At 37.7% G+C, this 15099-nt stretch overlaps 1 protein-coding gene across 1 annotated transcript in view; it reads right to left on the bottom strand.

Moving 5' to 3' along the window:
* Positions 1-15099, bottom strand: part of LOC145777418 (uncharacterized) — a 113459-nt gene that overhangs the window by 5044 nt on the left and 93316 nt on the right. The window contains exon 12 of the mRNA XM_082588784.1: positions 4792-4941. Coding sequence (XP_082444910.1) covers positions 4792-4941 — 150 coding nt within the window. The remainder of the gene's footprint in view (positions 1-4791; positions 4942-15099) is intronic.

The following is a 15099-nucleotide window of genomic DNA, read 5'->3' as shown; positions in this document are numbered from 1 at the left end:
AGAATTGAGAAAATGAAGAAATAAAACGAAAGTGCACAATTGTTTCTATTTATTTGCATGGCGTTAAAAACTTAGACCAAAGAAAGGAAAGAGAACAAGCCCGTTTGCGCACATTACCACTGAGCAGTTCAACGATATTATTTTTGACCACCAAAGCAATAAAACAGTTTAACTACAGTACCATATTGGCCACAAGCCACGCAAATGCTCCCCTCCGTGCAAATTCTCAGGTCCAGCAAATAACGACGTCTAGTGCCGGATTAACCAAGTGCGGGGCCTGTAGCAGATTGATTTGATGTACAAATAATGACTGGGAATTAATTGAATATTTTACAGATTTGATACTTTTTTATTATAATGTAGCCGCTCTTGCCCCATCGTGTTTCGCAGATAGGCTAGCTTTTAATCAACTTCAATTTTGAAAATGATCTCTCTCCAGTACAATTAGTTACCATCATACATAGATAAATGCGTAACAAATTGTCAATGTTAGGAAACATGGTGTCAATATTGTTTTCTTTAATCGAAGTGACATGGTTGAGTTCTGGAGAGGAGCAATCAATAGCAATGTGCTTTACGAATTGGTGTATGCCTTACGACGTTGCTCCAGCACAGATTGTAGGCTGTCCAATACTGCAAGGAAAACTTCCACCGGGAATTTGTCTTTAGTTGATATCCATTGCATCTGAAACTGAACGGCCACTGCCTACATTCTCATCGTGCGTTCGATTTTGGACAATTCTTCTTGTGCTTGTTGGTCGGTAATCCGGGACTTGAGTCAGCTTCTGCGCCTCTGACTCAAACTTAGCGAATTGTTCTCTAAAAGCCGGTCTAAAAGTCTGTAGGGATCCTGCCAAAGAGGCACGCAACGCTGAAGCAATGTTGAGATTTTGCCGCTTTGTTTGAAGATAGGCTTGACTTGCCTGGAAGCGATCGGGTAAGCTATTTAAAAAAAACACTAAAATTCCTATTTCGAGCAACTCCATTTTCTCGAAGAGTCCATTTGCCTGCTGTCGACATTCTGCCTTTTGCACTTGGTCATTTGCAAGTTTCTTCAGTGCCTCCTTTTTAAAAAGAAAACGTTCTTTAATTGCTTTAATATGGCATCAGCTCTTCAGGACCATCCTGTTTCAGAGAGCTTCTGTAGCACTCCACCACCTGAACACTCCAGAACGGACCACCGGTGTGTTGAAGCAGCAAAGAATATAGCCTACATAGATATTTTCAACGAAGTCAAAGAACTAAACTGTTTCTGGACACGATTGTGCAGCGCATACACCAACTAAATTCAACGAATGAGCATAGCATGGAACATATTCTGCAACAGCACCATTTTTTTTTAACAAGTGCCTGTAGGCCTACTCCGTTATATTTCCCGCTCATGTTGGACGCGTTGTAATAAATTTGTCCAAGGCAATCGGCAAGATTGATACTCTTCTCACTGGTGTACAGTACAGTCGAATAATCTTTCAAACAACTAGTATCGTGGGCTCGAGGCACTCGATCAGGCAGTTGCCTCCAGCGGAAATTACCGGTTTTTAAAGTTTACAATAATTAGGATAAGACGTTGGGAGTAAGTAATTTAATCCTACAACTATAATATTCTCCCATGCCATTCCAGTTTGCAAGCCAAAAATTACTTACCAACTATGTTCGACAGTTTTTTTTGCAAAAAAAATGTTTTGCTCACCAAGCGCGGGGCCTTGTGAAGCGCGGAGCTCGTAGCAGCTGCTACATCTGCTACTATAGTTAATCCGGCACTGACGACGTCGCCTGCTGCCTCGTCAATAGGACTCACAGCGGGGCTCACAGCAGGGATATCTACAGAGTTACATCCCTCCAACGCCTCAATCCTTTTATATTTACGATTCTATTACTCAGCTTAAATGGCTTATCGATACATCATTCTATTTTTCCCGTGCAACATGTACTTTTCAACGTAGTACATCCCATTTATACGCTATTAACAACATCCAAAGTACGGTATCCACCTTTGGTTACACTAAACTGCACCTCTCTCTAAGGTTCGATAAACCGTTTCCATGGCGTTTCCTCATCGCGGATGTTCTTCATCCCATTCTAGGAATGGATTTCCTTGAAGATTTTAAAATTGCACCCAATCAGCTGCACGATGCATTGACTGCGATTGGTGTAAACTGGTAAATCGCACACTGATGTTTTTCTTCTAATTAACGGTCTCGGTTGTCACCACGGCTTAACCTCACTTTGTTTCTTTTCAAAAATAGATCAGAGTTTTGCAGAGCACCTGTTGTGATGTGTGTTTTACAAAGAATGTATGGTAAAACTTGAAGGTAAAGTCATCATTTGTTGTAAATAATCAAATGAAGATAAGAAACGTGCTGCTGTCTGTATAGTGTGCAAAACTTATTAAAAGTCATTTTATTCCATTTTTAATTAGTAATGCTTTATAGCCTATAAATATTCAACTAAATACTGAAAAGATAATTAGGATCAAAGCGATTGGTAATGCAATGAAACCTACATTGGCCTTCAGTCACGTCTTATTATCGCACGTTGGCAAGGCCTATGTATATAGATGTATACAGTTGGCAAGACTGTATGATACAGTGCACAAAATAGTGAATTACTTTCTTTTAAATCAGGGTGGTCCAAGACTGAGGGCATGAAGGACTACATTAAAGTTTGAGAAAAATTGTACCGGCCGCATGAAAAACTATTTTAGCTGGTTTCGTGGTTTGCGACTCAAAACAGTGATTTTCAGCTAGCAAAGAAGTTATAACACATTAGCAAAATCGCAAACTATAACAATTTCTTATTTTTGATTATTGCGTTAGTCTCTGCTTTACAATCTATTCAATAATAAGTCGTTTGGTCAACAAGAAGTTTCCAAAATGTTATGTACACAGAAACTTTCTAGAAGCAGACTTTACACTAACACATTGCGCAACTAAAAGTTACTATCGGTCAATAATCGTCGAAACACCAAAATAGAATTGCGCAATAAAATAGTTCACCCATTCTAGAACAAACATGCAACCTATCGCGGGACTACGCGTATTGATTGTGACAACCTTTGAATGTTGCACTGGAAAATCCGGCATGCAGTAAATTTTCGCAGGAAATGTTTGCAGGCCGCATGCCGCCCGCGTGCCGGGGTTTGGACCACTCTGCAGCAAATAATGAACTGCTTTCTGAGATAATTGGCACCTATTATTAACTTATAGTTTCGGGAGAGAGTTTGCTTTTTATACCAAAGACAGGCAAGACACAACAATACCACAGTGTTGAGCATTATAACAGTATATTTTTTACATATTTACAAATAGTTTAAGTTTAACAGTCAAACGTTTTCGGCTTAACTTAAGCCCTCATCAGGAATCTGCAAATATTTATAAAATACAATAAATTTCAACTTCTTGAAAGTAACTACCGTACCGCAACTATTCTAACTAACTAACTTATAGTTACTTATAGTTATAGTTAGTTGTAACTTATAGTTACTTGTTTAGTTAGTTGGTTACGGTAGTTACTTTCAAGAAGTTGAAATTTATTGTATTTTATAAATATTTGCAGATTCCTGATGAGGGCTTAAGTTAAGCCGAAAACGTTTGACTGTTAAACTATTTGTAAATATGTAAAAAATATACTGTTGTAATGCTCAACTTTGTGGTATTGTTGTGTCTTGCCTGTCTTTGGTATTATTAACTTAGCGATGGTTGCAAACTCAGAAGTAGTCCATTGAATACAATGTTTGATTTAAGTCGTTTCCATCAAAAGATGCTGATTTGTCTGCCTGTAGCTTTTTTCAGGTTTGGTGTAAGTTGAAGGTAATTTTTCATGATACAAAGACATGCCCCACTTACCTAGGAGTGAAGTTCGATCGGCAATTGACCTACAAACCATGCTGAAGCCCTTCATGCTAAGCTATCAGCACGCAACAACTTGCTGAGATGCCTTGCTGGAACATCTTGAGGTGCTAGTACATCCACACTTCGTACAAGTGCTTTTGCACTTCTCTTCGAATATGCTTCCCGCTTGGTGCCTAGTGCGTACACACTAGCGTACAGCGTACACACCAGCAAAATTGACACTGCCTTCAACACTACCATGAAAATAATTGCCGGTTGCCTGCTTCCAACTTCCACTGACTTTCTGCCGATATTATCAGACATTGCCCCAGCTAGATTGCGTAGGGAAAATCACGTACATAGGATGGTTTTACAAGCTATGTCAAGGGATGACCACCTCTTCAACCAGATAGTCCTAAAATCGCACCTCCAAGGGCCCATTGCTTGAAATCTCGACGCACTTTTTTGAACCATGTTGTAGCTATCTGCAAATCCAACTTCCACATTTCCGAAATTCGGAAGAGTGAATGGAAAGAAGTTCCGAGACCAGTTCAATTGATGGCCCTTCCCAATATCAATGTTCCACCAGGAGCAGAACTACCTCGGAAGGAATTGTTGAAGCTAAAGCGCTTGCGAACTGGAGTGGGCTATTTCAACAGCAACATGTTCCAATGGGGCCTCGCCTACTCACCATCTTGTGCATGTGGTTCAGATTTTCAGTTTGCATACCACATTATATACCAAAATCCTGCATACCGATCCAAGAATAGATATGTGGACCTCACAACGCTCAATGAACACACAATCCACTGGCTACTGCGCCTGGATATAACTACGTGACCTGAGGCGGCGTTCAACGTAAAAAAGAAGATGATACAAAGAATTCAGTGTAACAATCTTAGTTCGTATGAGTGTTTGCGTCGTATCCACGCTTATTTAGCGATGCAGAAAGTTTACTCACAATCGTTGATATGACTTGACCCTTCTCGTTTTGTGACGAGTCCATGACTACAAGAGATGCATGACACTTGGCCTGCAGTATCTTGATAAGTGTTGATCAAGCAGGGAATGCATTCGTCGTCAGCTTGATAAGATCCCGGATGGCAGATGTCTGTTTGAAAGAATGTTTTGATTTAAATTTTAATTTATTATTTGAACAAAAGATGGGGAGTCGGAACTGAAAATGTAAAACTTCTTGCTTTGTCACCCATAGCTCGTTTCCAGTGCTGCACTTCACTAATATTATTTATTTTTATGGCCTGATTAATATCTTAATACTGACACTGTGAAAACGGCTCAAGATCACGCGGCGCTGGTTCGACTCTCGGGGTGTGCGCTTGAGCAATGCATTTCAAGACCACTCTCCATTCAGCGGCAACTAGTAAATGGAATAATTCCCGGGCAAGAACACTTCAACAATCGGAAAACTTTACTCTGCCAATCTCGGTAACCGGCCCTGCGTCAAGAGCCTCTACAAGTATGCGAAACTACCAGGAATAACCTATCAAGGCTTTATCAGTCAGAGGATAAAGATTAAAAAACCAAACCAAACTGTTGATGATGACTTTTTGTCCTTTTGATATTTTTATTAGGTAATTGCGGGAAACTTTGATATACAAAGACACTTAATTTTTGCAAATGTATAAACAAAAGAAAAATGATCGAATCGCGATTTCTGTAACAAAAGACACAACGTAAGACTGTTAAAATAAATAATCCAACTAAAACAAAAGCAGCTGTTATTTGCTAGCCTGGGTAGAGTGAAATGACATTCATTCATGTTTTGTTTTTTTTCTAAACACCAAAACAAAAAAAGCAATACCACTTGCCATAACATAGCAGGGGTCTGGAAGAAAATAGAAGCGACAAAACGCGAACGTTAAAGCATGCTCGAGAGAAAATTGATTTACTAAATGCAAGGATTTTGGCAAGGTCGCAACACCTTGACATAAGTATAAAAAAAAGTACAGTTATGTCTCGTAGAACAGGCTACACGCAACGAAAAAAAACTACTGTAGTAATTGAGAAAGCACCATAACTGCAGGGTGCAGATATCTGTGCAATAATGGTCGCTGATTATAGTTTAGCAAAATGTTTCCATTTTCCCGATGATTGCATCCCTTTCATTCCAGATGATCATGAGCAGCCACTGGAATTATCTAATAACTTCCACCTCATATTTCTAGACAAAATTACAAAGTTTGAACAACATATGGCAGCACTGAAATTTAACACACCCTCTTCTTGGTTGGTAGTTGGACATCCCGTACTTTTAGAAATAACTGGTTTCACATCTTAGATTTTGCTCAAACATTAAAACAGAAATCAACTATTTAGCTGAACTCCCAGCTCTAAAATTGACATAATTGAAACTGATTTAGTGGAGGCACTGAAAATGTCCTCTTGAAAAACATCGTGTTTTGTTATTGCTCAAACCTAAAGTCCCATTGTGGCTATCAACCTACAATTGACAATTTTTTTCTTGTATACCTTTGCTTTTTCTTCAAATTTCTTCAAACTTTTTTCCTTGGCACTCCAAAAGTTGAAGGACTTTTCTACTGGTGAAATGATAATGAAAATTCTTGAAGGACTTTAACGAACGGCTTCTCAAATAACTCTAATTTCGAACACAATTTATATCAGCACCAATTCTCATCTACTTGTATTCAATCACTTCAAATCTCAATCAACAATAATTTCTGCACCAACTACCAATCCACAACTCATAACACAACTCTCATAATCAACTCATAATAATAATCCATCAATTCACACCACTATTTATAGCAGGTTGTTCGGTCTAGTAACTTCGAGAAGGTTACGTAATGTTACATCATAAGGACTTAGGGGAAGGGAAGGTAATTTGATACACTTTTAACATTTTTGCCTGTTAACTGAAAATTACGTGACACAAAGTATTGGTTTTAAGCTGAAATGAAAGTCTGATCCCTTATACGCTTTTTAAAAACATTTTCACTTTTTTATTTTTGTTACTTTTTTTTTAATTGAAATTTTAAAAACGTCACTCAAATGTATCAAATTACCTTCCACGGAAGGTAAATTGATACACCCGGAAGGTAATTTGATACAGTAAAACTAATACAGAAATCCCCTTTGACAGCAAAGCAATAAATGAAAATTTAATATGTGGTTGGCGTGCTTGGGTGCAAAGATGACTGTTGAGGCCCATGTGTGCGGCGAAGCTTCTGCAGCGGGATGGTCATGGGAAGGATCATTGGCTGGAGTTCTTATTCAAGGGGGGTGCTTTGCACTTTTCTCATTTTTTGACAGCAGATAGCGTGTAGGCCTACGAAAGCCTATATAATAGTTGTTTCCCAAAGTAGCAGGTCGTGTTAATAAAGAATAACTTATTTAAATCAAGTAGATCAATGTCAACATTTATTCCAGTCACAAAAAAGAATTTAATATACTGTATCAATTTACCTTCTCCACATGTATCAATTTACCTTTTTCAAAAAAAGTTATAAAATATTGATTTTTGTATGGTTGGATGCACATTGCAGAAAAAACGTGACATGCCCTTGAAGCCTTATCAATGAACTGTCAAATGAGTTTGGTTTCATCTTTCAGGAACTTTTCTTTAATTTTCCAGACGAAAATAATCATGAGTTAAAAATTTTACGAAAATACTCAAAAAACACACTTTCACAATTTTATGCCAAAAAAGCACGAGTTAGCTGCATGGTGCAATTTTTGTAGGCATTATTTTCACAGATCTTCCACCTAATGACAATATTTTTGACTAATATTTTTTGTACATTTCTGTAGGGGGGGTGTATCAAATTACCTTCCGTATCAAATTACCTTCCCTTCCCCTATTGTTGTGTCACGTTGCACTAAATGTAAACAAGCAAGTTTGAAGAAGCTTCTAGGTCTGCACGTAGCAGTTGTTAATTTTATAATCGCCTTGAGTATTATGTCAAGCATCAGCCAGACCAAGCGATGCTTGTTATTTCAAGAAAAACCTTTGAAACGTCAATCGCGTCCGTGTTGATAGAATTATTACGTTACTTTTACAGACATAAAGCTTGTGTTTACTTAAATCCATATATCTCTTTCCATGGAGTTGGTGATCTATCGAATTGTACGAAAACAATTACATTTTTAGCAATTCTTTATTCGTTTTGAAAAACAAGTTTAAATAATTGCTGTCAGTTTTTAGACGAGAAACTGAAGCTTGCAAGGAATTGACTCATGAAACGGCACCAGAGTATCTGTGGTGTGTTGTTTTAAAGCACTATTTTTAACTTCTATTGCCGTAAAAAACAATTTTATGTCATCTTGTGGGCTGAAAATTAATCGGTGTTTTTCATCATCCATTTAAACGTTGGCATAGCATGGCCAACGTTAATTCAACGTATAAATGCCGTTTGTCTGTATGTGACTGTAAATATTTGGTGTAGCACAATATTTCTTCGAAGCTTTCGCCGCACCTTGAAAAATGTTGTATCAATGTTAGCGAACGATTGTTATCCGCTTGCTTGATTCAACTCGTGGTCTTTATAACGCACATTCTCTGTGTCTTGCTGCACTCAGCATAATAGCCAGCCAAGCGAACTTTGTTTACTTGTGAAAGGCATAGACGAGCAATTCTCTTGAGTTTTATATTAGCTGCATTTTGTAAAACGAGCTGTTTAATGTTAATTCTTAAGCATAAATTGAGAAATTTTATGTTAAATATTTCTTGACCATTTAGTAATTGTAAATTTTGCATTCTATTTGAATAAGATGCACTAGTAGAATCAATTGCTGTATGACTGTTACGACTTGATATCATTTGGATTATTATTTGTACGGATTTATCCTTCAAGCCCTGCTGCTGTCTTGGTGAGTCGACCAAACTGTCCCTACCAGCTCTATATAGGATTGAAGTAGCCCATATCTGCGCACTAAATTTGTTAAACCAACTTGCGATCTGCAACTTGTGATCTTGTGGCTAAACTTGCGACCTGCAACTTGTGGTCCTGTGACTTGTGAACTTGTGACCTTCTGATCTTGCAACCTTTCTGCCACAATAAACTAACAGAACTCAAGACCGTGTTCAGATTCAATCTACTTGGCTTGTTTCTCTGTCTGTTGTAGGTGCATAACCGTATTAACTAAGCGACGCATATAATAATCCAATTCACTGTTTGGCGCCAGTGAGAAAGATATTCCTTAACGTAGAATTTGCGTCAAAAATCTACACGTAGAATGATCTAGAAAATACGTTACATAATGAAGATTTTGCAATCACAGATCTACTGGTAAACATCCTTATGACTAGGGTTGAACGGATAGTTGTAAAAGCTTGATATCCGGATAACGGATATTTGACAATTTTATTATTCGGTTAACCGGATATTGGAAGGAACACTGAAACCTACCCTGTCGCAGCATATCTAGTCTTTTAACCACTAAAATACACATATGTTATCTTACAAGCAACTCAGTTACAAGTTAATGGTTCAACTCTGTTTCATTTTTACACAATAAAACGAAAACTATCGAATGCTTATGTTTTCTGTAATGCATTTCGAAAAGCACAACGCATCAATAGTTGAATCGTTTAGACGAGACCGGAGTTTTGTAGCAAAAAGCCCGCATGCACTGAATGCTTTTTCTGCTTCTACAGAAGTGGGCTGAATGGTAAGCAGCGCTTCATAAAGAATTTGAAGATTGGCCGGCCGTTTCGCTGTTGCTTCATAATTCACATTCTTTTCGGATTGTCCTTCTGCTAAGTTCTATGGTATTGGATTTGGAAGGTGGAGTTGCAGTAGCAGCAACAGATGCTGACATGATGGCTTGCTCTAGTTGTTCCTTCAAAGATGTAGGCTCTCTTTCTACCCTTGCAAAAGTAGTTGATACCAAGTTGCTTTCATCTTCTACTCTAGGTTCAGGATCTCTTGCAACCTCTCCAAGTAACCTTTGAAATAGGGTTGCTGCGAGAGCGTATACCTTGCTTCTTTTTTCCGAATTCACCAAACGTGTCAAGTTTATCATCCATCAGAAATCTGGGATCATGCAGGATTTCAAAATTGCAAAAGAGGCGTAAAACACTCAACACACAGTAATACTTTTACTTTTTTATTACACGGTTAACCGACATAAAACTATCCGGATATCAGATAGGTGAAAATGTCTTGGTTAATCGGTTAACCGGTTAACCGATATCCGGATATTTCAACCCTACTTATGACGTCATGACAAACGACATTTGGCAATCGTGGAAAACAAAAGAACATTCCAGGTTTGTTCTGAATGAATGTTCTGGAAATACATCACATAATAAAGATCTCGCAATCAAAGATTACTACAGGACAATAACCGATGATAACCTACTATGGCATAAGAATTTTACAATCAAAACAGCACGTTCGGTCAAGATACAACAGCCCGTCGCGAGACCTCGCACATTGATTGTGACAAGCAGCCATTGTATTGATTGGTCATTTATTTCAAGCAGACAATGAGCATCGTTTCGCGCATCACGATAAAGGCGCAGTTGCAGATGGTGCAATCCAAGGACGGGGCCAGCTAAATTTTAGCGGTTGTAGGGGTATTATTGCACATGTCAATCCGCCCAGTGTTCTGTTGCCGAAAGTGATACACTCCCATAGAGGTTAACAAAAGGGAAATCTTATTTAAGTGAAGCGTACATAAAATCAGAACAGCTGTAGGAATGCATAGAGTATGCCTATAATGGTTGGTTCAACGGTAGGCTTTAGTTTGTCAACAAATACCTTTCGTACAAAAGCCAACACAGTAAGTTACTTATCTAATGTTCATATTAGATGGTAGGTGTAGCCTACGCCGTACGTAGAAACAAACTGAAATCACTGCCTCTGACAACTGCAGAAAATTTATTGTATGGCTAAATGCGCACAAATTTTATCAAAGAAATACATCTTAAATAAAGTAAACAATATCACACCAAATCAGAAGAATCGGTTTATTTAAATACAGAGCTTTTGCCACACAAGTGTGGCTTCATCAGTATAAACTTATTCAAATAGAATCTATTTGAATCTATTTGAATAAGTTTATATTTGAATAAGTTTATACTGATGAAGCCACACTTGTGTGGCGAAAGCTTTGTATTTAAATAAACCGATTTTTCTGATTTGGTGTGATATTGTTTACTTTATTTAAAATGTTTTGTCACACCGCGCATCCCAGTGGATCATCAGTTGAATTATAGGAAAATTTGATGAAGAGTTTAGGAACGAAGTTTTGTTTTGAAATACATATTATTTTGATAAACTTTTCTGAATCTTTTCAATAGCTTACAAGCCTGTTAGTCGGTTGCATATACAACAATATTTCGGGGAAGCAATTTCCCCCTTTACCCTTCCTGACTACGCCCCTGGTATAATCAGAATAGTCTGACACCAGTGCGCCGGTGGTTGAGGCGCATGTAAGCCTTTGTTGGCAACAGCATTCCAATGGGGTGTGAGTCGGTGTCGATGAAGCTTTGCAGTTTGGTGGAGTTCTTCCTCAACTCCATGCTCCATGGTCACTATCTTGTCTGCAAAAGAGTAGTGGGCAGGTTTTTTCTAAGGTTTGGTTTGGGTGACCGCTAAGTAGTTTTACGAGACCGCAAGTGTTTCATTTAAATACCAAAAAATAGCCATAACTACATACAATCAACGCAACATAAAATGAATTATTCGACAAGGCACAGCTTAAATGATTGTGACAGCGACCAAACAGCCTGCCCAACACGGCCGCCAAACAAGTTTGCTGCACAATCAAACAAAGTGTGCTTGTTGGCTTCTGCTTGTTATGTTTCCACACTTAAAAACTGATCATTATGCGCAATAAATCAGAAATAAACATTGACGAGTATCGAAGGTGCACTTCTTTTGTGAATAACTCTTTGCTTCAGCTGTTAGCTGTACCTCCACTTATTTTTTTTTCCGGACGTGAACTATTGATCGTAGGCTATATTCGTATTATCGACAAGACATAGCGAGAAACAACCATTACTTTTCTACTGTAGTTGCAAGTCCAAATTTTGGGAAACCGCTGGAGAAATTTGGGGGACCGTTTCGGTCCCCCAAAAAAAACCTTAAAAAAAACACTGGTAGTGGGTCTCCTAGATGAGGAGAAGGATGACAAGAGCACGCTTCATATGAGGAAGCTGTTCGATCACAACATTCTTGTGTGATGTGATGCCCTCAGCTGTAGGATAATAGGACGACGGTGCTTGTCGACAGTGAAACTGCCGAGCTCAGAAAACAGCGAGACCAGTGAAATTATTGAACAATGAACATTCTGAGTCAATGTTCATGTTCCGATAGTTCTATGATAAATACAAGTGCAATGGCAGATATTTAAATTTGAAGCGTAAAGTTGTGTTAGCAGGCTGGACAGACACAACACTGTACAATTGAAAGAAATGTCTTTTGATTTTGAGGGAAAACGACACCTTGCTATTACATTCCCGCACCTTGAGTACTTCTCAATCGTTTTCGAAAAGGCGTCGAGTGGTTTACTCAACAGTGCACTAATGGGGAATGGAATCTTCTTCCTTGTGTGAATGTGTTGAGAAACAGACCGCAGACCATATCAACGATTGCACCATCTTCAACCCACCCAACGGAGCGACGGGTCTGCGTGTCTTAGATGACGAAAACAAAGGCTGAATACTGTTTAGTATCATTCTAATATTTGTAAAATATCATGAGCCTAGGGTGGTTAATGGGTAGACTCTAGGCCCCAGAAGTTCAAACGATAAAGAACAATCAGTAATTTCTTGTACAGAGATATATCCATCAGTGAACAAGCTTAAATAGTACTATTCCCAGACTTGCAGGATGAAAAGATGTTGTATGCCCAAACACTGAGAGGTTGCACTGGCTGCAACAGTTGGAGGTGGTGTTACATAAATTGCTTCTTCAGAAACAAGAAAAGTTACACGAGGTACTTGTGTTTGCCTAGCCGACTTGACACAACTCTTCACAGATTTAACTTGCGTATCATCGCGCTTAGTTCGAAGAATAAACCCTCGAGAGTGAGCCACGGATCATTGCATATTAGAGTGTTGACGGTTTTCAAAACAGATTATATAAATGCACAGACACTACACCTTTCCCATTTACAAAATCAAACACTATTTCGAGATGTAGTCAAAAAATCAAAAGAAAACAAAACAAGTGTGGTTAAACACAACACAGCAGATTACAACGTCTTTAAATCGGTGATATTGCGATGCGGTTTAGTTAGAACAGCAGAGTTAGTAAAGTCGTCAGGCGAAAAATTTTGTTCAGGTGTTACATCAGTTGAATTAGAAAAAACTTCAGTCAAGACATTCTTTCTCGTTGACACATTGTTTGGTCATTGGTTAGAATTAGATCATTGTTTGAATCTTGAAATTTCTTCTTAACATCGGTTATCTTTTTTTTCTATGCTTTGCATCGTTTTTTTAATACATTTTTTTACACGTCATGTTCAACAATTACGCAATTTTCATGCGTTTCTGTGACAAAAAATAAATCTTTCCAAAACGTAGTAACCTAGAGCAGGGATTCCCAAACTGGGCTCGCGTATCAAACTTCAGGGTCCCATAGAGTATACCAATTTTCCACAATATACTGGCATATTGTGCCGGATGATAGGAAAGTTGTTAACTTCGTTAAGACTGGCGCATTCAACACCCGTAGACTATTTTTGGAAATTTATGTAAAATAGAATCGGAGTATTTAAAACCATTTTTCTGCATTGTAAAGTAAGGTGGCTTTCGAAAGCCACAACTTTAAAAAGGCCAATAATCTTAAAAACTGAAGCGATTTTTCTAACGGAAAAGAATCAGACTTGGTCCACCATTTTTGCAATGACTTCTGGCTTTTGAAATTATGCTATTTGGAAAATTTGATTGAAAAACTAAATTTGTCTCTCCAATGAGAAAACATCAGAATTGAAAATGATTTATTTGAAATGTTCTCGATTACTGAAGAGTTTGTGGTTAACAATGATTCTGATAGTAGGCCATTTGTCAAATATATTGAAACAGTTTTAGAAGTATTTTCTTCCATGATTGGACAATACCCAAACCTATTTGCAATGCAAAAACAATGTAGCCTATCGAACACTTTTCTCTCATATCCCAGGAAGAACTTGGTGATCTGTCGTCTGACTTAAATTTTCTAAAACAAATCTTCATATTTTTGGGTTAACGTTGGAGTGGAATATCTAGTTTTTATTTATTTAGAATTAGGAGTGGAATATCTAGTTTATATCTAGTTTATTTTATTTAATTTTTATTTTTTGCAAATTTTCTAAACCTAAACTGGTCATTTTTCTATCTTCCTGCCCTTCACAATAAGCATTTCGTCTCAGGTGGTTAGGCATTTTCGTGCAATGCTAGTTATATAGGTATGTTAATGTTAGTGCAATATAAATGCTAGTGCAATTACTTTGAAATGTAAAAACGTCTCAAAAATTGCTTATATTAATGAGAAAAAGTAATAGTTTGTTTAGTTTAGCATTATTCTATGTTATAATTTAACAATTTCAATTTTGAAGCTATTTTTGGGAAATTAGAATAAAAACCGACTTTCTGACGTTTTTTCATCTCAAACAATTTATTTCAATAAATTTGTTCGGTAAAAATTTAATTTCTATATGCACAATACACATGGCTATTATCTTGTAAAATATTTTGGCTCTGCGATTTTCATAGCTCCCGTTATTAACGATTAATTAGCAGTTCAGTTCAGTTGTTTTTTATTTCTGACCATCATATCAAAAACAATACACGTCAACATAGCAAAGGTCGAGAAAAAGGTAGAAGCGACAAAACGCGAACGTTAAAACGTGCTTGTGACCGAAGTAAGTTATTGAGTTGAGAAATTTGGCACGGTCGCAACACCTTTAGAAAAATTTAAGATATAAAGGGAAAATAAAAAAAGAAACTGTTACAAAAAAAAACAAATAAACAACATATATTTGGGCTATAGCTTTACTAGCCCAAATAGCTTTAGCTGATATGTTTAAGATTTGTATGGACAGTTGCTATAAAGATTGGCCATGGTGCGTTATCAAGAGCGCTGATGGTCGTGAGGGGAACACGTCTTGATGCGTTTAGCTCATAGCAAAGAAGAGCAAGGCAGGCAAAGAAAACCCCACAAAGAAATCCTACCACGGGCAAAGCCATTCAACCGCAACGCACCAGGCCTTGCACGACTCACAAAAAAGATACAACTTGACGATACGAATCAATGACGAAAACAAATAAAACAAACTAGCAAAAACAACATCATCATCT

The sequence above is a fragment of the Aplidium turbinatum genome, chromosome 9 (genome assembly GCF_918807975.1).
Source record: "Aplidium turbinatum chromosome 9, kaAplTurb1.1, whole genome shotgun sequence".
NCBI classification, from domain to species: Eukaryota; Metazoa; Chordata; class Ascidiacea; order Aplousobranchia; family Polyclinidae; genus Aplidium; species Aplidium turbinatum.
Note: the sequence above shows the minus strand (reverse complement) of the source record. Positions and strands in the feature narration are given on the sequence as shown.